Source organism: Chiloscyllium punctatum, chromosome 30 (genome assembly GCF_047496795.1).
Source record: "Chiloscyllium punctatum isolate Juve2018m chromosome 30, sChiPun1.3, whole genome shotgun sequence".
In the NCBI taxonomy this organism is placed as follows: Eukaryota; Metazoa; Chordata; class Chondrichthyes; order Orectolobiformes; family Hemiscylliidae; genus Chiloscyllium; species Chiloscyllium punctatum.
In genome coordinates, this window is record NC_092768.1 from 32,804,342 (window position 1) to 32,829,167 (window position 24,826).

The 24,826-nt window shown below is 46.8% G+C and overlaps 1 protein-coding gene across 1 annotated transcript in view; it reads right to left on the reverse strand.

Moving 5' to 3' along the window:
- Positions 1 to 23,076, reverse strand: part of LOC140455400 (uncharacterized) — a 62,670-nt gene extending 39,594 nt beyond the window's left edge. Inside the window, exons 1-2 of the mRNA XM_072550216.1 lie at positions 22,989 to 23,076; positions 16,927 to 17,087 (exon numbers count right to left, since the gene is read on the reverse strand). Of these exons, the coding sequence (XP_072406317.1) occupies positions 16,927 to 17,060 (134 nt within the window). The 5' untranslated portion in view covers positions 17,061 to 17,087; positions 22,989 to 23,076. The remainder of the gene's footprint in view (positions 1 to 16,926; positions 17,088 to 22,988) is intronic.
- Positions 23,077 to 24,826: the final 1,750 nt, after the last annotated feature.

A 24,826-nucleotide genomic window follows, 5' to 3' on the forward strand; every position in this document is an offset into this window, starting at 1 on the left:
TGCACAGTAAGTGAAATTAATACTCATAGTAGAGGCAACTAAAAACTCCTCATTGTAATTGGTTTTCAATTCATTCACAAGATGGCAGCATCGCTGCCTTGGCCAACATTTATTGCAAAGAGGGGCAGTTGAGATTCACAAGTAGGCCAGACCAGTGTAGTACGGCAGTTTCTTTCCCTCGGATGCATTGGATGGGCTTTTCCCAGGTCACCATTTGACTTTTAATTCCAGATTTTATCTTGAAGAAAAAGGATCCAATGTGCCACTCAAGCCCATGTCCTCAGTGATTAGCTGGGATCTCTGGATTAGCAGTCCAATGATAACAGCACTCGGCCATCACCATCCCACTCGAGATGGTCGAAGCCATTATGGATGTTGATTGGGGTCTCGGGTTCCCACTGTCGGTGCTACACAGCACCTACCCATCAGATTTCACCCAATCAGATTCTGTCCAATTGCGGCACGGAAACAGACCTTTCAGTCCAGCCAGTCCATGCTGAACATAGTCGCACACTAAACCATACCCACCTGCCTGCTCCTGGTCCATATCCCTCCAAACATTTCTAATTTATTCTGCCATTGTTAAATTGCCCCCAAGTGTACACACAATCCCATGAGAATGCATGCAAATTTAAGATGGTTATACATCAATGAAGGACTTTGGGGCCTAGGGCATCCTGAACTGAGAGCAAATAAATTCAACTTTGAGTCCGAACACAAAATTTCAACCTGCTGAGTCACCATCCATGACTTTCAATTTGTTTTTATTATTTTCATGAAGCTTCACATTCAGGAGCTTTCCCATTCCCAATGTGGAATATTCTCAACCACAAAACAATGCAATGAAACAAATACAAACAACAATACCTCGCAGCCAATTTTGCTCTTTCAGATTGAAGAAAAGCCTAAAAGGCAATAGGAAATGGTTACGCCAGTTAATGTTTCCTGACAGAAACTGCTGGAGAAGCTCAGCAGGTCTGGCAGCATCTGTGGAGAGAGAGATCAGAGATAATGCCTTGGATCCAGTGACTGCTCTTCAGAACTGATCATAGCTCGGAAAGTGCAGGTTTTGTTTTGTAAAAGATAGGGTGATGGGGGGGTGGTGGGGGGGGGGGGGAAGAGTCGGCGATAGGTGGGGATAGAGCCCAAAGACAGTGGAGAAAGATTTTCAAACAGGCATTTGAGGCAACTTTATTACACAGAGATTGATTTATGTGTGAAATGATCTTCCAGAGGAAGTGGTGGGTGCAGGTACAATTGTAATGATTAAAAGACATTCGCATAAGTAAAAGAATAAGAAACGGTTGGAGGGATATGGGCCAGGAGCAGGCAGGTGGGACTAGTTTAGTTTAGGATTATGGTCGCCATGGACTGATTGGACCGAAGGGTCTGTTCCCATGCTGTATGACTCAATGACTGTATAACAACTGGACAGCATCTGGTTACCAGGTTAATTGAAGACCCCTCACTCAGATTTAATAGGAGGGGAGCTAGGTGCTCCTGTGACTACAGTGGTAGTGTCCTAATATTGGAACCAGGAGAGTTGGCTCAAATCCCAGATGTGCCTGCAAATAGGTTGATATTGAAAATATTCACGCAGGATCTAGCCATTGTGGATGGACGTTGGCGCAGAAAGTTTGCTGGAATCTAAATTACAATGTGGAATGACATAACTATACAAATAATGTAACTACAGAGCATCTGGGCATCATAGAATCGAACAGCACAGTAACAGACCCTTTGGTCCAACTCATCCATGCCAACCAAATATCCTCAATTAATATAATCCCACTTATGTGCACTTAGCCCATATCCCTCTAAACCCTTCCTATTCATGTACCCATCCAGATGCCTTTTAAAGTTTGCAATTGTACCAGCCTCCACCACTTCCTCTGGCAGCTCATTCCATACACGCACCACCCTCTGCATGAAAACGATGCCCCTTAGGTCACTTTTAAATCTTTCCCCCCTCTCTCTCTCTAAGCCTGTGCCTTCTCGTTCTAGTTGGGAGAGGGTTCTTCTTTTCTGCCTATGAATGAAAGTCAAACCGTCCAAAAGAGATGTTTGGAAGCAGTTCTACAGCCATAAAGGGTGTCGATTAGAGTGGTGCTGGAAAAGTACAGCAGTTCAGGCAGCATCTTCTTCACCAGGGATGAAGGGCTTTTGCCCGAAACATCGATTTTCCTGCTCCTGGGATGCTGCCTAGCCTGCTGTGCTTTTCCAGCAGCCACTCTAATCTAGACTCTGGTTTCCAGCATCTGCAGTCCTCGTTTTTACCCATAAAGGGTGGCAGATGCTTGGAAACCTCTTCCACATGTTGACCAGTTGATAATTTTAGATAGGAGGCAGAATGTGGGCAGGTGATTGCCCTGCTGTGTTATCCCTGGATTGTTAACCCAGGGGACCCAGGTTCGAATTCCATCTTGGCGCAGAGGGTGGAATTTGATTTCAATTTTTATTTTAAAAAGTCTGGAATTAAAAATCCAGTGATGACCATGAATCCGTTGTCAGGGAGGGGGGGGAAAAAAAAGAAAATCTAGCTCACGAATGTCCTTTTGGGAAGGAAACTGCCATCCTTACCTGGTCTGGCTTCCACATAACTCCAGACCCACAGCAGTGAGATTGACTCTTAACTGCCCTCCCCATTCTCTGGGCAAATCCCCGTCGTTAAAAGCAAAATACTGCTGGATGCTGGAAATCTGACATTTTTTTTAACACAAAAGCCCAGAGAGCGCCGGAGAAACTCAGCAGATGTGTGCGTGGGGAGAGAGAGAGAGAGAGAGAGCCAGAGCAGAATGAACTTTTGGAGTCCTCTGAGGAAATAGCCACATACAAACCCATCTGTAACTCACTGAACAGTTGGACGCACTTGGGAAACCTGGTCAATAGTCCGGTTCATTTTGTCAAGAAATCAGAATCTTGATTTGAACTAAAACATCAGGGTGTGGAAAGGAGAAAAAAAAAATAAAACTTGCATTTTCTTTCCCGTCCAATTACACAAGAAAAAAATCGTCGGTGAAATCATCGCAAATTTTCCGCCGTTTTCGCTGAAGAAAAGCTGAATCTCTGAGAGCGAAAATTCACATTTCTCACTGGCTTCAGGGGATGAGATTTGACTGGTGTTACCTCCAGAGTGTACCGCACTGGCAGCAAGTGAAAATTTAAGTTAAACTGGACATTGCACCCCGTTCCCTGCTCGATGTAGAGAAAGGCAAATTCTAGATTCCAACTGTTGCTCTCTCTCTCTCTCCCCCCACACACAGACCTGCTGAATTTCCCTAGCATCCTCAGTGCCTCAGACCTGCACCGTCCCCAACATTACTTTGACTTTATTTAGAAAGAGAAAATCCACCCAGAGTTATTTTTTATTTTTAAAAAAAGACCCTCTCTTTATCCCGAGTGTTATTTCCAATGCGGCTCACCTTAATCCCAAATCCGCGTCTGTGTATTTCTACATTTTCCTTCCACGCCTAGAAGTTTGTAACTTTTCTTATTTTCCGACTCATGCAGTCACCCACATTTGGAAATCGCAGTCTCCTGTTAGTCTCCCCGGGAAGAGAGAGAGAGAGAGATCACCCTGTTTCTAACCCGAGCTCATCTACAGTCAGTTACTGAGATAACACCCTCCCCTCTTCCGGAGCCGCCACTCTGTGTGTGTGTGTCTGAGCGAAATTCCTCGCTCTCACCGGCGCTCACTCGCCGCCCGTTCCCCCAAATAAACACGCGAAGGGCCTGCTGTCTCTATTTTAATCCGGCCGGTCTCCAAAATAAACCTCTCCCCGCTCTGTTTCGACCAGAGGTAAAAGATAATCTCCGGCGGTTCTGTGGCTGAATTGATCGGAGGTGGGGGTGAGGGAGCTGGGAGATGTTATCAATTGCACAGAGGCGCTCAGGCAGACTCTCTCACACAGAAACAAAAATGTGACACCCAAACTCACACGCACACATACACTGACGTTTGCACACGGTGACAGAAAGGTTCCCATAAATCTGTACAATCTATAAAAAAAGAAAACACGTGCAGAAACTCAGGTCCAACTGGTCCACGCCGACCAGATATCCCAACCCAAACCAGTCCCATTTGCCAGCACACGGCCCATATCCCTCCAAACCCTTCCTATTCATATCCCCATCCAATTGCCTTTTAAATGCTGTAATTGTACCAGCCTCCACCACATCCTCTGGCAGCTTATTCCATACACGTACCACCGTCTGTGTGAAAAAGTTGACCCTTAGATCCCTTTTATATCTTTCCCCTCTCACCTTAAACTTATGCCCTCTAGCTCTGGACTCCCACACCCCAGGGAAAAGACCTTATCTATTTATCCTATCCATGCCCCTCATGATTTTGTAAACCTCTATAAGGTCACCCCTCAGCCTCCGACGCTCCAGGGAAAACAGCCCCAGCCTATTCAGCCTCTCCCGATAGCTCAAACCCTCCAAACCTGGCAACATTCTTGTAAATCTTTTCTCGACCCTTTCAAGTTTCACGACATCCTTCCGATAGGAAGGAGACCAGAACTGCACAGAATATTCCAAAAGTGGCCTGACCACTGTCCTGTACAGCCGCAACATGACCTCCCAACTCCTATACTCAATACTCTGACCTATAAAGGAAAGCATACCAAACGCCTTCTTCACTATCCTATCTACCTGCGACTCCACTTTCAAGGAGACATGAACCTGCACTCCAAGGTCTCTTTGTTCAGCAACCCTCCCTAGGACCTTACTATTAAGTGTATAAGTCCTGCTATGATTTGCTTTTCCAAAATACAACACCTCAAATTTATCAGAATTAAACTCCATCTGCCACTTCTCAGCCCATTGGCCCATCTGATCAAATTCCCCTTGTGCTCTGAGGTAACCTTCTTCGCTGTCCACCAAACCTCCAATTTTGGTGTCATCTGCAAACTTACTAACTATACCTTTTATGCTCACATCCAAATCATTTATATAAATGATGAAATACAGTGGACCCAGCACTGATTCTTGTGGCACTCCACTGGTCACAGGCCTCCAGTCTGAATAACATCCTCCACCACCACCCTCTCTCTTCTACCTTTAAGCCAGTTCTGTATCCAAATGGCTAGTTCTCCCTGTGTTCCATGAGATCTAACCTTGCTAATCAGTCTCCCATGGGGAACCTTGATGAACACCTTACTGAATTCCATGTAGATCATGTCCACCACTCTGCCCTAATCAGTCCTCTTTATAACTTCTTCAAAAAACTCAACCACATTTGTGAGACATGATTTCCCACTCAGTAAGCCATGATGACTATCCCTAATCAGTCCTTGCCTTTCCAAATACGTGTACATCCTGTCCCTCAGGATTCTTTCCAATAACTTGCTCACCACCGAGGTCAGGCTGACTGGTCTATAGTTCCCTGGCTTTTCCTTACCACCTTTCCTAAATAATGATACCACATTAGCCAACCTCCAGTCTTCTGTCACCTCACCTGTGACTATCGATGATACAATTATCTCAGCATGAGGCCCAGCAATCACTTTCCTAGCTTACCACTGAGTTTGAGAGTACACCTGATGAAATCCCAGGAATTTATCCACTTTTATGTTTTTCAAAACATCCAGCACTTCCTCCTCTGTAATATGGACATTTTTCAAGATGTCACCATTTATTTTGCTACATTCTATATCTTCCATGTCCTTCTCCACAGTATAGCATAAACATTCATAAACAGCACAAGATTTACACTCTCAAAGGCACATGTGCACATGCCCACAGACATGCGCTCACAAAACATGCTCACACATACATAACACATGTACATACAGGTACAGATATGCACACTGTCACAGACACACAACACAGACACATATACAGCACAGATATGCACTGTCACAGACACATACACAACACAGATACACACTGCCGCAGACGCACAACACAGATATGGACTGTCACAGACACACAACACAGACACATATACACTACAGATACACACCGTCACAGACACATACGCACCACAGATACACACTGTCACAGATACATATACACTACAGATACACACTGTCACAGACACACAACAAAGATATGGACTGTCACAGATACACAACACAGACACATATACACTACAGATACACACTGTCACAGACACATATACACCACAGATACACACTGTCACAGACACATACACAACACAGATACACACTGTCACAGACACATATACACCACAGATACACACTGTCACAGACACATACACAACACAGATACACACTGCCGCAGACGCACAACACAGATATGGACTGTCACAGACACACAACACAGACACATATACACTACAGATACACACCGTCACAGACACATACGCACCACAGATACACACTGTCACAGATACATATACACTACAGATACACACTGTCACAGACACACAACAAAGATATGGACTGTCACAGATACACAACACAGACACATATACACTACAGATACACACTGTCACAGACACATACACACCACAGATACACACTATCACAGACACACAACACAGATATGGACCATCACAGACACACAGCACAGACACATACACACCACAGATACACACTATCACAGACACACAACACAGATATGGACCATCACAGACACACAGCACAGAGACATATACACTACAGATACGCACTGTCACAGACACACAACACAGATATGGACTGTCACGGACACACAACACACATACACACTGTCACAGACACACAACACAGATATGGACCGTCACAGACACACAGTATGGAGATATACGCTACAGATAAGCACTGTCACAGACACACAACATAAACACATACACCATACACAGACACTATCACAGACACACAACACAGATACGTACACACCACAGATATACCCTGTTAGTCACACAACACAATACAGACTGTCACAGACACACAGCACAAATGCATGCACACCACAGATACAATCTGTTAGTCACACAACGCAGATACAGACTGTCATAGGCACAATGCAGATACATGCACACACTGCAGGTAGACACTGTCACAGACACACACCACAGATACATGCACACACTGCAGGTAGACACTGTCACAGACACACACCACAGATACATGCACACACTGCAGGTAGACACTGTCACAGACACACACCACGGATACATGCACACCACATACATAGACTGTCACTGACAGAAAATACAGATAGACACTGTCACAGACACACACCACAGATACAGACTGTCACAGACACACACCACAGATAGTCGCACTCACAGGCACATAACACATGCACACAGATGGACACTTTCACAGACACATAGCACAGATACACACGCTGTTGCATTTAATTACATGATAGATATGGTCGCAGATGCACATATACACACAGCCACATGCTTCCATATGCACTCCCACCGATACTCAACACAGATCCACATGCTCACAAACATACTCTAAAAGACACAGAACAAGATTCAGGCTCTCAAATACACAGCCTCATGGACATATACCCACCGATATATGCTCACAGATACACAACTTACACACTTTCCAATGTACTCTCACAGACAAACTCCCACCAAGACATAGCAAGATATACACTCACAGGTGCATTCTCACAGACCCACGTTCACAAATACAGAGGAACCTCGATCATCCTGCATTTGATTAAACAAATTTCGGATTATTCGAACATGATCGCAAGTCTGATGTTTGGTGAACTATATTATCCGGCACTCGATTCTCCAGCATTCAATTAACTACATGAAATACTCCCAGCCCATATACTTTGGGTAATTGAAGTTCCTCGGTACTATGAAGACATGGACAGGTCAGAGGCTAAGCACCCCGCAGTAACTCAGCGAAAGTGAGAACTGCAGATGCTGGAGATTAGAGTCAAGAATGTGGATCTGAAAAAGCACAGCAGGTCAAGCAGCATCCGGGGAGCAGGAAAATCGATGTTTCAGGCAAAAGCCCTCCATCAGGAAAGAAGCTGTGAGCCAAGGGGGCAGTGACATAAATGGGAAGGTGGTGGGGTTGGGGGAGAAAGTAGCTGAGAGTGCGATAGGTGGTTGGAGGTGGGGGTAAAGGTGATAGGTCAGAGGGGAGGGTGGAGCAGATAGGTGGGAAGGAAGATAGACAGATGGGACAGATCACGAGGGCGGTGCTGAGCTGGAAGGTTGGAACTGGGATAAGGTGGGGGGGGGGAGGGGAAATGAGGAAACTGGTGAAATCCACATTGATGCCCTGGAGTTGGAGGGGTCTGAGGCGGAAGATGAGGCATCTTTCCTCCAGGCATCGGGTAGTTAGGGTTTGGTGATGGAGGAGGCCCAGGATCAGCATGTCCTTGGCAGAGTGGGAGGGGGTGTTGAAGTGTTTGGCCACGGGGTGGTGGGGTTGATTGGTGCGGGTGTCCGGGAGATGTTCTCTGAAGCGAACCATGAGTTGACATCTAGTCTCCCCAATGTAGAGGAGACCACATCAGGAGCAAGGGATACAATAAATGACATTGGTGGATGTGCAGGTGAAATGTTGATGGATGTGGACGGAGCTGAGGGAGGAGGTGTGGGCGCAGGTTTTGCAATTCCTGCGGTGGCAGGGGAGGGTGCCAGGAAGGGAGGGTGGGTTGTTGGGGGGCGTGGACATGATCAGGGAGCCTTAGAGAGAATGGTCTTTACCGAAAGCGGATAGGGGTGGGGAGGGAAATATATCCCTGGTGTTGGGGTCCATTTGTAGGTGGTGGAAATGTCAGAGGATGATGCGATGTATACGGAGGTTGGTGGGGTGGAAGGTGATGACCGGGGGGGGGGGGGGGGGGGGGGGTTCGATCCTTGTTACGGTTGGAGGGTTGGGTTTGGAGGGCAGAGGTGCGGGAAGTGGATGAGATGCATTGGAGGGCATCATCAACCACGTGGGAAGGGAAATTACAGCCTTTAAAGAAGGAGGCCATCTGGTGTGTTCTGTGGTGGAACTGATCCTCCTGGGAGCAGATGCAATGGAGGCAGAGGAATTGGGAATACAGGATGGCATTTTTGCAGGAGGTAGGGTGGGAAGAGGTGTAATCCAGGTAGCTGTGGGAGTCGGTGGGTTTGTAAAAAATGTCAGTGTCAAGTCGGTCGTCATTAATGGAGATTGAGAGGTCCAGGAAGGGGAGAGAGGTGTCAGAGATGGTCCAGGTAAATTTAAGGTCAGGGTGGAATGTGATGGTGAAGTTGATGAACTGCTCAACCTCCTCGCGGGAGCTCGAGGTGGCACCGATGCAGTCATCAATGTAGCGGAGGAAGAGGTGAGGAGTGGTGCCGGTGTAACTACGGAAGATGGACTGTTCTACATAGCCAACAAAGAGACAGGCATAGCTGGGGCCCATACGTGTGCCCATGGCTACCCCTTTGGTCTGGAGGAAGTGGGAGGATTCGAAGGAGAAATTGTTAAGGGTGAGGGCCAGTTCAGCCAAACGAATGAGTGTTAGTGGAAGAGTACTGTTGGTGACATCGGGAGAGGAAGAAACAGAGGGCTTGGAGGCCCTGGACATGGCGGATGGAGGTGCAGAGGGATTGGATGTCCATGGTGAAGATGATGTGTTGGGGGCCAGAGAAAAAGAAGTCTTGGAGGAGGTGGAGGGTATGGGTGTTGTTCTGAACATATGTGGGGAATTTCTGGACTGGGGGGATAGGACAGTGTCAAGGTAGGTGGAGATGAGTTCAGTGGGGCAGGAGCATGCTGAAACAATGGGTTGGCCAGGGTGGTCAGGCTTGTGGATCTTGGGAAGGAGGTAGAACCGGGCAGTGCGGGGTTCCCAGACTATGAGCTGTGGGTGGGAGATCTCCTGAGGCGATGAGGTTTGTATGGTCAGGGAGATGATGGTTTGGTGATGGGGGGTGGGAGGAGGAGATGTCTTCGAGTTGGCGCCTGGCTTCAGCGGTGTAGAGGTCAGTGCGCCAAACTACCACTGCACCCCCTTTATTCGCTGGTTTGATGGTGAGGTCAGGATTGGAGCAGAGGGAGTGGAGGGCTGCGGGAGTGGAAGGAGTAGAGGGAGTGAGAGGTTGGAGTGGGGGAAGGTGGAAGACAGTTTGAGGCGGTTAATGTCTCGGCTGCAGTTGGAAATGAAAAGGTCGAGGGTGGGCAACAGGCCAGCGCGGGGTGTCCAGGTGGATGCAGTGTGTTGGAGACGAATGAAGGGGAGGGTGGGTAACAGGCCAGCGCGGGGTTTCCAGGTGGATGCAGTGTGTTGGAGACGAATGAAGGGGAGGGTGGGTAACAGGCCAGCGCGGGGTTTCCAGGTGGATGCAGTGTGTTGGAGATGAATAGCGTGTAGGCTATGTGGATTAGCCACGGGAAATGCAGTGTTATAGGGTGGGATGTTCTTTGGAGGGTCAGTGTGGATTCAATGGGCTAAATGGACTGCTTCACTGTAGGGATTCTGTGATGATGCCCACCTCAGTTGTTTCCTGATTTATACTTTGTCCCTCAATGAGGCAATCCTTGAGGGCTTACAGGCAACCTCCACCTGCGATACTAGTCATCAGTGCACTGCAAAAATCCTTTGTCAACAATGCCACCCCATCTCCTTTTCCTTTTTGTCTACCTTTCAGAATGGGGAATACCATTAAATATTGGGTTCCCTGCCTTGGTCATGCGATAACTGCATCTGTGTAACAGCTATAAAATAGAGTCAGAGAGTCATAGAGTTGTACAGCACGGAAACAGACCCTTCGGTCCAACTCGTCCATGCCGACCAGATATCCCAACCCAATCTAGTCCCACCTACCTGGCCCATATCCCTCTAAACCCTTCCTATTCATATACTCATCCAGATGCTTTTTAAATATTGTATTTGTGCCTCCACCACTTCCTCAGGCAGCTCATTCCACACTGTAACACGCTCTGCATAAAAAAGTTGCACCTTAGGTCTCTTTTATATCTTGAACCTCTCACCCTAAACCTGTGCCCTCTAGTTCCCCCACCCCATGGAAAAGACCTTGTCTATTTACCCTATCCAAGCCCCTCACGATTTTATAAACCTCTGTAAGGTCACCCCTCAGCCTCCGACGCTCCAGGGAAAACAGCCCCAGCCTGTTTAGCCTCTCCCTATAGCTCAAGTCCTCCAAGCCTGGCAACATCCTTGTAAATCTTTTTCCAACCATTTCAAGTTTCACAACATCCTTCCGATAGGAAGGAGACAAGAATTGCACGCAATATTCAAAAAGTGGCCTAACCACTATCCTGTATAGTTGCAATGTGACCTTCCAACTCCTGTACTCAATACTCTGACCAATAAAGGAAAGCATACCAAACGCCTTCTTCACTATCCTATCTACCTTCGATTCTACTTTCAAGGAGGTATGAACCTACACTCCAATATCTCTTTGTTCAGCAACACTCCCTGGGACCTTACCATTAAGTGTATAAGTCCTGCTAAGATTTGCTTCCCCAAAGTGGAGCACCTTGCATTTATCTAAATTAAATCTGCCACTCCTCAGCCCATTGATCAAAATCCCATTGCACTGTGAGGTAACCTTCTTCACTGTCCACTGCACCTCCAATTCTGGTGTCATCTGCAAACATACTGACAATAAGTACTATGTTCATATCCAAATCATTTATATTCCGTGAGATCTAACCTTACTAACCAGTCTCCCACGATGAACCTTGTCGAATGCCTTACTGAAGTCCATATAGATCATGTCCACTGCTCTGCCCTCATCAATCCTTTTTGTTACTTCTTCAAAAAACTCAATCAAGTTTGTGAGACATGAGTTCCCTCACACAAAGCCATGTTGACTATCCCTAAACAGTCCTTGCCTTTCCAAATATATTAAATCCTGTCCCTCAGGATTCCCTCCAACAACTTGCCAACCACTGTCGTCAGGCTCACTGGCCTATAGTTCCCTGGCTTGTCTTTACCGCCCTTCTTAAACAATGGCACCACATTTGCCAACCTTCAGTCTTCCGGCACCTTACCTGTGACTATCAATGATACAAATATCTCAGCAAGGGGCTCAGCAATCACTTCTATAGGTTCCCACAGAATTCTAGGTTACCTGATCAGGTCCTGGGAATTTATCCACTTTTATGCATTTCAAGATATCCAGCACTTCCTCCTCTGTAATATAGACATTTTTCAAGATGTCACCATCTATTTTTCCCTACAATTTATATCTTTCATGTCCTTCTCCAAAGTAAACACTGATGCAAAATACCCGTTTAGTATCTCCCCCATCTCCTGCGGCTCCACACAAAGGCCGCCTTGCTGATCTTTGAGGGCCCCAATTCTCTCTCTAGTTTTCCTTTTGGATTCTCCTTAATTCTATTTGCCAAAGCTATCTCATGTCCCCTTTTTGCCCTCCTGATTTCCCTCTGAAATATACTCCTACTGCCTTTATACTCTTCTAAGGATTCACTCGATCTATCCTGTCTATACCTGGCATATGTTTCCTTCTTTTTCTCAACCAAACCCTCAATTTCTCTAGTCATCCAGCATTCCCTATACCTACCAGCCTTCCCTTTCACCCTGACAGGAATATACTTTCTCTGGACTCTCGTTATCTCATTTCTGAAGGCTTCCCATTTTCCAGCCATCCCTTTACCTGCGAACATCTGCCCTTCAATCAGCTTTCGAAAGTTCTTGCCTATAACATCAAAATGAGCCTTTCTCCAATTTAGAACTTCAACTTTTAGATCTGGTCTATCCTTTTCCATCACTATTTTAAGACTATAGAACTTTGGTCGCTGGCCCCAAAGTGCTCCCCCACTGATACCTCAGTCACCTGCCCTGCCTTATTTCCCAAGAGTAGGTCAAGTTTTGCACCTTCTCTAGTAGGTACACCCACATATTGAATCGGAGAATTTTCTTGTACACACTTAACAAACTTGTCTCATCTAAACTCTTAACACTATGGCAGTCCCAGTCTATGTTTGGAAAGTTAAAATCCCCTACCATAACCACCCTATTATTCTTACAGATAGCTGGGATCTCCTTACAAGTTTGTTTCTCAATTTCCCTCTGACTATTAGGGGATATACAATACAATCCCAATAATGTGATCATCCCTTTCTTATTTCTCGGTTCCACCAAAATAACTTCCCTGGATGTATTTCCGGGAATATCCTCCCTCAGCACAGCTGTAATGCTATCCCTTATCAAAAACGCCACTCCCCCTCCTCTCTTGCCTCCCTTTCTATCCTTCCTGTAGCATTTGTATCCTGGAACATTAAGCTGCCAGTCCTGTCCATCCCTGAGCCATGTTTCTGTAATTGCTATGATATCCCAGTCCCATGTTCCTAACCATACCCTGAGCTCATCTGCCTTCCCTGTTAGGCCTTTTGCATTGAAATAAATGCAGTTTAATTTATTAGTCCTACCTTGTTCTCTGCTTTATCCCTGCCTGCCCTGACTGTTTGACTCGCTTCTTTTCTCAACTGTACTAGTCTCAGATGGAGCTCTTATCTCACTATCTCTCTGGGTCCCACCTCTCCCACCACCCCCCCCCTCCCCAACCGCACCCCCCCCCCCCCCCCATAACCTTACTAGTTTAAATCCTCCCAAGCAGTTCTAGCCAATTTCCCTGCCAGTATATTAGTCCCCTTCCAGTTCAGGTGCAATCTGTCCTTCTTGTACAGGTCACTTCTAAGCCAGAAGAGATTCCAATGATCCAAAAATGGGAACCCTTCACCCATACACCAGCTCCTCAGCCACACAGTTGTCTGCTCTATCCTCCTATTCCTGCCCTCACTAGCTTATAGCACTGGGAGTAATCCAGATATTATTATTCTCTAGGACCCCTCCTTTTAAATTCCTGCCTAACTCTCTGTAATCTCCCTTCACAAGCGCATCCTTCTCCCTTCCTATGTCATTGGTTCCAATGTGTACAATGACCTCCTGCTGACCCCTCTCCCCCTTGCACCCTCTCTGAGACATCTTTGATCCTGGCACCAGAGAGGCAACACATCATTCTGATTTTTCGCTGTTGGCCACAAAAGTATCTGTCTGTGCCTCGGACTAGAGAGCATTCCTGTGTATTTGAGCTATCAACTCATCCATCTTGTTACAAATATTATGTACAGACAGATAAAGAACCTTAATGGAATATTTGATTCAATTCTGGTCTCCCTGCTATAGAAAGGATGTTATAGACTTATATAGCACAGAAGCAGACCCATTGGTCCAACCAGTCCATGGTGAACATTATCCTAAACTAAACTAGCCCCACCTGCCTGCTCCAGGCCCATATCCCTCCAAACCTCTTCTATTCATGCACTTATTGAAATGTCTTTTAAACTTTATAATTGTTCCCATAGCCACCACTCAGAAAGTTCACTCCATACACAAACCACAGTCTGTGTAAAAGATTTGCCCCTCATGCCTTTTTTAAATCTCTCCCCTCTCACTACTTAGTGCCTCGTAGTCTTGAAATCCCTCACCCGAGGGAAAAGGCAACTACCATTAACTCTTGTGTACCTCTCATTAATTTATAAATTTCTATAAGGTAATCTCTCAACCTCCACAAGGTCCAGTGAAAGAGGTCCCAGCCTATCTAGCCTTTCTTCATAACTCAAACCCTCCATCCCTGGCTACGTCCTGGTAAATCTCTTCTACACCGTCTCCAGCTTCATAATATCTTTCCTATAACAGGGCGACCAAACCTGGACACGGTATTCCAGAAGAGGCCTTGTTAAACTTAAAAGGGTTCAGAAAAGATTTACAAGGATGTTGCCAGGGTTGGAGTCTTTGAGCCACAGTGGGAGGCTGAACAGGCTGGGGCTGTTTTCCCTGGAGCGGCGGCAGCTGAGGGGTGACCTGATAGAGATTTCTAACATCATGAGGGGCATGGATAGGATAAATTGACAAGGTGTTTTTTCCTGAAGTGGGGGAGTCCAGAACTAGAGGGAATAGGGTTAGGGTGAGAGGGGAAAGATATAAAAGGGGCAAGTGTTTCACACAGAGGGTGGTGCATGTACGGAATGAGCTGCCAGAGGAAGTGGTGGAGGCTGGTACAATTACAACACTTAAGAGGCATTTGGATGGGTATATGAATGGGAAGGGTTTGGAGGGATATGGGCCGGGTGCTGGCAGGTGGGACTAGATTAGCTTGGGACATCTGGTTGGCATGGACGGGTTGGACGGAAGGGTCTGTTTCCGTGCTTATCAGCTCTGTGGCTTTATTAGCTTTGACAGTTTGCCACGATTACTTTTACTGGTTCTAATTTCTGTTGCACACTTTGGTTTATACTACTTGCTCCTTCCTGTCGCTCTTTGATTTTTGTTCACCTTTTCACTTCCTTAGGAGTCTGCTCTCTCTCGTTTCATTTTGATTTTTTTTTCAACTTCCCTTCAGTTGAAACTCCTCCTCCGCACACGTCCCCCAACCAGATCCCAACATGCCCCACCAATTTCCTTTTTCATGGTCCATCAATGACCATTGTTGTACAGTTTGCCAGGAAGGGGCCCCTATGATGCAATGGGTGTATCCTAAGGCCTATGCTCAAGTCCAGTCTGCTGCAGAGGTTTGCCATTGCACTTTGGAACGGGTGGATGGAACAAATATCTGCAATTTGCCAGGCCAGGTCCCAATGTGGTCCAAATTAAACCTGCCCTGATGAAACAATGATACCGCACTGGGGGCAAGAACCTCATACCCATTTGCTAAGGTCACTGGCTGAGGAGATATTAAAGCTCAATTCTCAACCCCAGTGCCAACCTTATTTGCAGTTATAGAACATAGAACATTACAGTGTAGCACAGGCCCTTCGGCCCTCGATGTTGCGCTGCCCTGTCACACCAATCTGAAGCCCATCTAACCTATACTATTCCATGTACGTCCATTTGCTTGTCCAATGACGACTTAAATGCACTTAAAGTTGGCAAATCCAGTACCGTTGCAGGCAAAGCATTCCATATCCTTACTACTCTCCGAGTAAAGAAACTACCTCTGATATCTGTCCTATATCTATCACCCCTCAATTTAAAGCTATGCCCCATCGTGCCTGCCTTCCCCATACTTGGAGAAAGGCTCTCCCTGTCCACCCTATCTAACCCTCTGATTATCTTATATGTCTCTATTAAGTCACCTCTCAACCTTCTTCTCTCTAACGAGAACAGCCTCAAGTCCCTCAGCCTTTCCTCCTAAGACCTTCCCTCCATACCAGGCACCATCCCAGTAAATCTCCTCTGCACCCTTTCCAAAGCTTTCACATCCTTCTTATAATGCGGTGACCAGAACTGTACACAATACTCCAAGTGCGGCCGCACCAGAGTTTTGTACAGCTGTAGCATAACCTCATGGTTCCAGAACTCAATCCCTCTATTAATAAAAGCTAAAACACTGTATGCTTTCTTAACAACACTGTCAACCTGGGTGGCAACTTTCAAGGGTATTTGACTGCGCCTGACCACTGGCCAGATTTGACGATATTAATCTTAGGTATGTGCCTGTCTCGTGAGACACAGTGAGCAGATAACTCGCTCTTTCCCAGCTGTGTTTCAGTCTTAGACTGAAGCTCATCAACTCAAAGCTGAAGTTCCCCAAGCAACTAACAACTGGGAGCTCAGTTTTGCAGCACAAAAGATGATTGCAAAATAAAAGTCAATTACAGGTATAATGTTGTCTGTCTCTGAGAGAGCAGTTGAGATACGGCACGGTGGCTCAGTGGTTAGCACTGCTGCCTCACAGCACCAGGTCAGCATGATCACCCATTCCTGACGAAGGGTTTATGCAGAAATGTCAACTCTCCTGCTCCTTGGATGGTTCCTGACCTGCTGTGCTTTTTCAGCGCCACACTTTTCGACTTGGACTATCCAGCATCTGCAGTCCTCACTTTCTCCCATTGCTGTAGCCACATCGCTGGTAAGCTAGCTTTACCTTACTTCACTCGGATACTAACTATTTTAAATTGAATTTCCAACAGCATCTGCTGATTTTAAAAAGAAACTGACCAATGAAAAGAAATGTGAATGAAATACCTTTTTTTTCGGTGTGCGTACAGGCAAGGTCTTGGGTAGTACAATGGCTCAGTGGTTAGCACTGCTGCCTCACAGTGCCAGTGACCCAGGTTCAATTCCAGCCTTGGGTGACTGTCTGTACAAAGTTTGCCCATTTGTGCTGTGTCTGCATGAGTTTCCTCCTGCAATCCAAACAAAAAGAGACCTAAGGGGCAACATTTTCACGCAAAGGGTGGTACGTGTGTGGAATGAGCTGCCAGAGTAAGTGGTGGAGGGTGGTACAATTGCAACATTTAAGAGGCATCTGGATGGGTATATGAATAGGAAGGGTTTGGACAGATATGGGTGGGTGCTGGCAGGCGGGACTAGATTGGTTTGGGATATCTGGTCGGCATGGACGGGTTGGGCCGAAGGGTCTGTTTCTGTACTGTACATCTCCACAACTCCATGTGCAGGTTAAGTTGGATTGGCCACGTTCAGTTGCCTAAAGTGTTCAGGGATGTGTAGGTTAGATGCATTGTTCAGGGGTAAATATAAGATAGGGGAATGGGCGGGTTACTCTGCAGAGGGTCGGTGTGGACTTGTTGGGCCGAAGGGCCTGTTTCCACACTGTAGGGATCCTATTCTATGGTGTACAGTAGCAGCATCTAAAACTTGAAGCTGAAGCATTGGCACACTGATTGTGTGTACTGGTGTGTGCAGAGCCTCAGAGGGAACACACAAATCAATCAGCTCCTGTGAAGTCACTTCCTGGCTCAGACAGGTGCTCTCTGTCATTGTTGTTATCTCCTATCACAGATACTATTCCCACACAGTTCTGTTTCACTCAGTCTGCTTTACTGTAATGCTTACATAGAACCTAGAAAAGTACAGCACAGAACAGGCCCTTTGGCCCACAACATTGTGCCGAGGTTTAATCCTAATGTAAAATACAGTAACTTAACCTGCACATCCCTCAACTCACTGCTATCCATGTGCATGTCCAGCAGTCACTTAAATGTCCCCAATGACTCTGCTTCCACCACCACAGCTGGCAACGCATTCCATGCATTCACAACTCTCTGCGTAAAGAGCCTACCTCTGACATCTCCTCTATACCATCCTCCTAATATCTTAAAACTATAACCCTTTGTACCAGTCAACCCTGCACCGGGGAAAAGTCTCTGGCTATTGACTCTACCTATGCCACTCATTACTTTGTACAAGTTGAACAGGTCTCCTCTCTTCGTCTTTCTCTCCCAAGAGAAAAGTCCGAGCTTATTCAACCTTTCTTCATAAGGCAAGCCCTCCAGTCCAGGCAGCATCCTGGTAAACCTTCTTTGCACCCTCTCCAAAGCCTCTGTATCTTTCCTACAGTAGGGCGACCAGAACTAGACATAATATTCCAAGTGTGGTCTCACCAGGGACTTGTAGAGCTGTAGCAAAACCTCGCAGCTCTTAACCTCGATCCCCCTGTTAATGAAAGCCTAGACACCATATGCTTTCTTAATAACCCTATCCACTTGGGTGGCAACTTTGAGGGATCTATGTACTTGCACACCCAGATCCCTCTGTTCCTCCACACTGCCAAGAATCCTGTCTTTAATCCTATATTCAGCATTAGAGTTTGACCTTCCAAAATGCATCACTTCGCATTTATCCAGGTTGAACTCCATCTGCCATTTCTCAGCCCAGCTCTGCATCCTGTCTATGTCGCTCTGCAGCCTGCAGTAGCCCTCTATACCATTGATGACACCTCCAATCTTTGTATCTTCTGCAAATTTATTAACCCACCCCTCGACCTCCTCGTCCAAGTCATTTATAAAAACTACAAAGAGCAGAGGCCCAAGAACAGAGTCTTGTGGGACCCCACTCAACACTCAACAGAAGACACAAAGGTTGGAGGCATTGTCGATAGTATTGAGGGCTACTGCAGGCTGCAGTGCAACATAGACAGGATGTAGAGCTGGGCTGAGAAACGGCAGATGGAGTTCAACCTGGATAAATGCGAAGTGATGCATTGTGGAAGGTCGAACTCGAATGCTGAATATAGGATTAAAGACAGGATTCTTGGATTCTGTGGAGGAACAGAGGGATCTGGGTGTGCAAGTACATAGATCCCTCAAAGTTGCCACTCAACACTGTCCTCCAGGCAGAATACTTTCCATCTACAACAACTCTCTGCCTTCTGTCAGCCAGCCAATTCTGAATCCAGATAGCCAAATCTCCCTGTATCCCATACTTGCTGACTTTATGAATGAGCCTACCATGGGGGACCTTACTTACTGCACACTCCTCCCAGTCTTGTAAGTAGCATGTCTGCATGTGACTATTATTTCAGACAAATGTAACGAACCTTTGAAATGAGAATGCCCTCGATGTTACATTTTCATGGAAAGCCACAAGATGCTTACAAAATAAAAGTCAGTTAGAAGTATAATGTTGACTGTCTCTGAGACAACAGTCAAGGTATGGCATGGTGGCTCAGTGGTTAGCACCGCTGCCTCACAGCACCAGGGATATGGGTTCAATTCCAGCCTTGGGTGACTGTGTGGACTTTGCACGTTCTCCCTGTTGTCTGTGTGGGCTTCCTCCCAGAGTTGTGCAGGTTAGGTGAATTAGCCAAGCTAAATTGCCCACAGTGTTCAGGCTAGGTGCACTAGTCAGGGGGAAATATAGAGTGATAGGGGAATGGGTCTGGGTGAGATACTCTTCAGAGGGTCAGTGTGGACTTGTTGGGCCTGTTGCCAGACTGGAGGATTCTGTGATTAACCTCTGTGAAAGTGAGCCTAGGAGACCCAGGGTACTCCTTAACATAACCAATTCACTATTTTATTCTCAAATATCAAGCAGCCAGACATACCAAGTGTCCAACTTTTCGAAAATATCTATGTGTCAAAATATTACCGTAAACAGTGAAAAGAAACCACACTAATCACCCTCTGCTAACTCAGTACTGCATTTAAATGGAAACACATTAGCTGGCAAGGTTCAGCTGGCCAGGCTGCACAAGTCCTGTGTTTTTTTATCTTTCCTTGCACTTCACACCACATCTCCCCTTCTCTGTTTCTTTCCCCCACCCCCTCCTGGCAAAGGGTTGCGAAAGCCCTGTTCTTCTCCAGGAGTTACCCTCGAGGGCTGAGGCGATGCCTCGATTCATCAAGGATAGGACATGCCTGACAGGTCTGATAGAATTCTTTGAGGAGGTAACAAGCGGGTTAGAGAAAGGGGAGCCAGTGGACGTAATCTATTCGGATTTCCAGAAGGCCTTTGACAAGGTGCCGCCCAGGAGGCTATGACATAAGCTAAGTGCCCCTGGTGTTAGGGACAAGGGACTGGCATGGATAGAGGATTGGCTGACTGGCAGACAGTGGGGATGAAGGGGTCTTTCTTCAGGATGGCAGCCAGTGACCACTGGAGTTCCACGGGGGTCAATATTAGAACCATAACTGTTTGCGTTATACATCAGCAATCCAGACCTAGAAACTGAGGCCATTGCTGTCAAATTTGCAGGTGACATAAGGATAGATGGAGGAACAGGCAGTATTGAGGAAGTAGGGAGACTGTAAAAAGGACTTGGGCAGGCTTGGACATTGAACAAAGATGCGGCAGATGTAATACAGCGCGGGAAAGTGTGAGGTTACGCACTTTGGTCGGAGGAATAGAGGCGTGGACTATTTTCTAAGCAGGGAAAGGCTTTGAAAATCTGAAGCACAAGGAGACTTGGAAGTCCAGGTTCAAGATTCTCTTAAGGATAAGATTAAGGATATGTTGGCAGTTGGGAAGGCAAATGCAATGCTAGCATTCATTTCAAAAAGGCTAGAACATAAGAGCAGGGATGTACTGCTGAGGCTGTATAAGGCTTTGGTCAGAGTGCATTTGGAATATTGTGAGCAGGGTTGGGCCCCATATCTGAGTAAGGATGTGCTGGTTTTGGACGGGGTCCAGAGGAGGTTTACAAGAATGAACTGACGGATGAAGGTTTGTCTTATGAGGAGCTGTTTACGACTCTGGGCCTGTGCCCCATAGTGCTTAGAAGGATAAAGTAGGGTGCGATCTAATTGAGAGTACTGAGAGGCCTGCATAGAGTGAACATGGAAAAGATACTCCGACTACTAGCAGAGACTAGAATCCGAGGGCACAGCCTTAGAGTGAAGGGACAACTTTTTCAAAACTTGTCAACCATTCCTGGTATCATTCTAGTAAATCACCTTTGAACTCTGTCCAGGGCTTTAACATCCTTCCTTACATTCTCCGCGGGTTTCCTCTGGGTGCTCCAGTTTCATCCCACAATCCAAAGGTGTACAGGTTAGTGAATTGACCATGTTAAATTGCCCATAGTGTTCAGGGATGTGAGTGGTTAGGTGCATTAATCAGGGGGAATCATAGAGTAATAGGGTAGGGGAATGGGTCTGGCTGGGTTACTCTTCCGAGGGTCAGTGTGGACTGGTTGGGCCGCAGGGCCTGTAGGGATTCCATGATTCTCTGACAACTGAACACAATACTCCAGATGTGGTCTGACCAATGATGTGTAGACATGGTTTTGCACTCTGCCCCTCTACTTATAAACCCAAGGATTACATTACAGTGTGGAAATGGGCCCTTCAGCCCACCAAGTCCACACCGACCCGCCGAAGCCCAACCCACCCATGCCCCTACATTTACCCCTTACCTAACACTACAGGCAATTTACCATGGGCCAATTCACCTGACCTGCACATCTTTGGACAGTGGGAGGAAACCGGAGCACCCAGAGGAAACCCACAATCCAAAGATGTGCAGGTCAGGTGAATTGGCCATGCTAAATTGCCTGTAGTGTTAGGTAAGGGGTAAATGTAGGGGCATGGGTGGGTTGCGCTTCAGCGGGTCGGTGTGGACTTGGTGGGCCGAAGGGCCTGTCCATCTTTGGACTGTGGGAGGAAACCGGAGCACCCGGAGGAAACCCACGCAGACACGGGGAGAACGTGCAAACTCCCGGGTCTCAGGCGCTGTGAGGCAGCAGTGCTAACCACTGTGCCACTGTGCCACCCATAACAACTGATTCTCAACAACTGTTTCAACTTGCCTCACCACCTTCAGAGAATCGAGAAAAGAAGTAAACTTTATGGATGTAAGAATCATTTTACCCGATTCTGGGAAAATTGAATCTCTATTTGAAGGACTGTGTGATATGGTGAGGGTCCTTAGTCGCACCCACCCCAGACCACATGAATGGGTACATTGATCAGAAAACAAACACAATTGTTTTGTCCAAAACATTAAAAAGTTGGCATTTCATTGTGTGGTTTGCAGTAGACGTTTCTCACAAATTTAGTGTATACTTAATTGTGCTTTGTTACCGTTAGCTTCTTCACAAAAAGTTAAATCATGTCATCCTGCCAACTATTAACCGGAAATTGAATTTCCTTTTGAAGAAATTGCCAGTTTCAATGGAGAGCTTTACAATAAACAAGGAAGGATGAGAGCTGGAGAGGGAGGAGGCAGCAGGAGCCTGCAGGTCAAAGCCTCCCTGTACATTGGGCCACGTTGCCATTTTCTGCTCCGATCCACCGTCGGTGCACAAGCTCACGAGCATCTGTGACCAGCACGAACATGCCTCGGGAACCAGGGTAAGTGGAGATAAGAGAGAGGCCATGGTCTTTGGAAACTGGGCTGACCGATCCTTTATTGCCCTCACCGTCAGGACGGACCAACCGGAGGTGCTGGGAATATGGTTCGGAGGGGCTGGGGCGTGCACCAACACTTGTGAGGCGCGTGTTGTCAAGGTGAGGTAGAAACTGGGCTTTTGGGAACTCCGCTCCTCCCTCTCCATTGCAGGTAGAAACCTGGTCATCAGGGTATGAGGCTCTCTCTCTCTCTCTCTCTCTCTCGCTCTCTCTCTCTCTCTCTCTCTCTGTTACTGTATGTGACCCATTCCCTGAAACTGTGCTGGTTCAGTCACCCAAGCCACCTTTCACTTCACCTGGAGGCCTTATATGGGACACCATGCACAAGGGGAGGGGGGGCAGAACATACTCAATGCTGCCCTCTTCCTGATGGTCTCCTTTGTGCGCAGCTGCATTAAGCTGTACATAGGTACACAAACACCAAGTGTCACTACGTACTGAGGTTCTACCTGTCCCCGGTGTTGCGATGGATGGGCCTGGCCTCGCTGCCGCGGAACGCTCCGAGTAGTTGGACCGTTCCGTATCACCTTGTCCTTCGTGGAGAAATTTATGAGGAAAAACACCTTTGACCACAAGTCCATCAGGAAGTGGTCAGCACGTAGCGTCCTTGAGACCCTTCGGGTAAAGGAGAGGGCGGATCCTGTCGAGCGGTTCCCTGAGCAGACTGTCAAAGCCATTTGGCAGAATGCCTCATCGCCAGAACTTTCCAACAAGCACCAAGACATCGCTCGGCTGGTGGTGAGAAGGGCACTGCCCGTCAGATCCTTCATGGACACCCTTCGGTCTGTGCCATCACATGCTGGCCTCAAAGCAGCTGTGGAAGAGTGGGTAGAGACTGTCAGACATCTCCCTCTGGAATGTGCCTTTGTAAAGGGAGCCTGGAGGCAGATGCAGTGGTTTGGGTTGAGGTTCATCCCGAGCAGCTCCGTGACTCCATGCTCTCCGGGCTGTTCCCCGGGACACACACCGAGACAAACATCGACTGTGCCTGGAGGACCGTCCCCTCGGTGAAAGACGCTCTTCAGTCTTCCAGGGCAAGGAGTTGACCCTGACCGAGTGTTGCAGACTGGCACATCCCAAGGTCCAGGACCACACGCTGAGGGACGTGCTAAAGCTTGGGGCAGCTGCTGCCAAAGGGGCGGCGGGGAAAGACCACCATCTGACATCTTATTGCCAAAATACAATGGGAATTCATTCAGTTCTCAGACTCCCATTGTCTTAAAATATGTATAAATATTTTTCCTGCACAAGTTAAAAATGTCTTTGTTTTTGCAGCTGGGCTGTAACTTTTTTAATTTCCAAAAATATGTTTTATCCATTAAAAAAACATTTACGGACAGTCGGATCTTAACTTCCCATATATTGTTTGTGTCTCATTTTTCTCTCTGTAAAGACTGCAGGGAACAGATTGAGAACCCTTTTTATGAACATGTAGGTTTTTTTTTGTGAATAAAGCACATTTTTTGCAATAAAAATAGCACATGCTGAGATGCTACTTTGCCTTCTGTCCCCTTGAAGTGATGGGCAAGCACAGATCGAGCAGGTTTATACCCTGCTGCGTAATTGCTTGCAGGAGAAAGTGGGGACTGATGAAGAGCTCAAAATGTTGACTCTTCTGCTCCTCGGATGCTGCCCGACTGGCTGTGCTTTTCCAGCACCACACTTTTCAATGCATAATCACTTGCTCTAAGTAGGAAACTGCAAATGTGTATTTTAATTCTTATGGGTGCAATGACATAAAGGTATCAGCAGATGGTGGTAGAGAGACAGAGGTGACTGAAGGCAGTGGGAGAAGGGGAGGTCGGCAGATGGCGATGTTTTGTTTGATTTATTATTATCATATGTACCAAGTTACAGTGAAAAGTTTTGCTTTGTGTGCAGTCCGGGCAGATCTACACCATACAAAGTGCCGTAGGGTAATGGAACAGAGCGAGGAATACAAAGTTATGGCTGCAGTGAAGGTGGACAGAGAGCAAGATCTTCAAATTGGCGAGGAGCATTCAGAAGATTAATGACAGCCAGCAGAAAGCTGTTCATGAATCTATTTGTACGTATATTCAAGCTATTATATCTTCTGTCCAACGGCAGAGGGTGGAAGAGAGGATTACTGGGGTGAGAGAGGACTTTGGTTATGTTGGTTGCTTTCCCAAGACAATTGGCAGTAAAGACAGAGACAATGGAATGGGAGGTTGTGACAGACTGGGCTCTGTTCACAACCGTGTGTAGATTCTTACGGTCTAGGGGAGAGCAGTTGCCAAACCACACCGTGATGTACA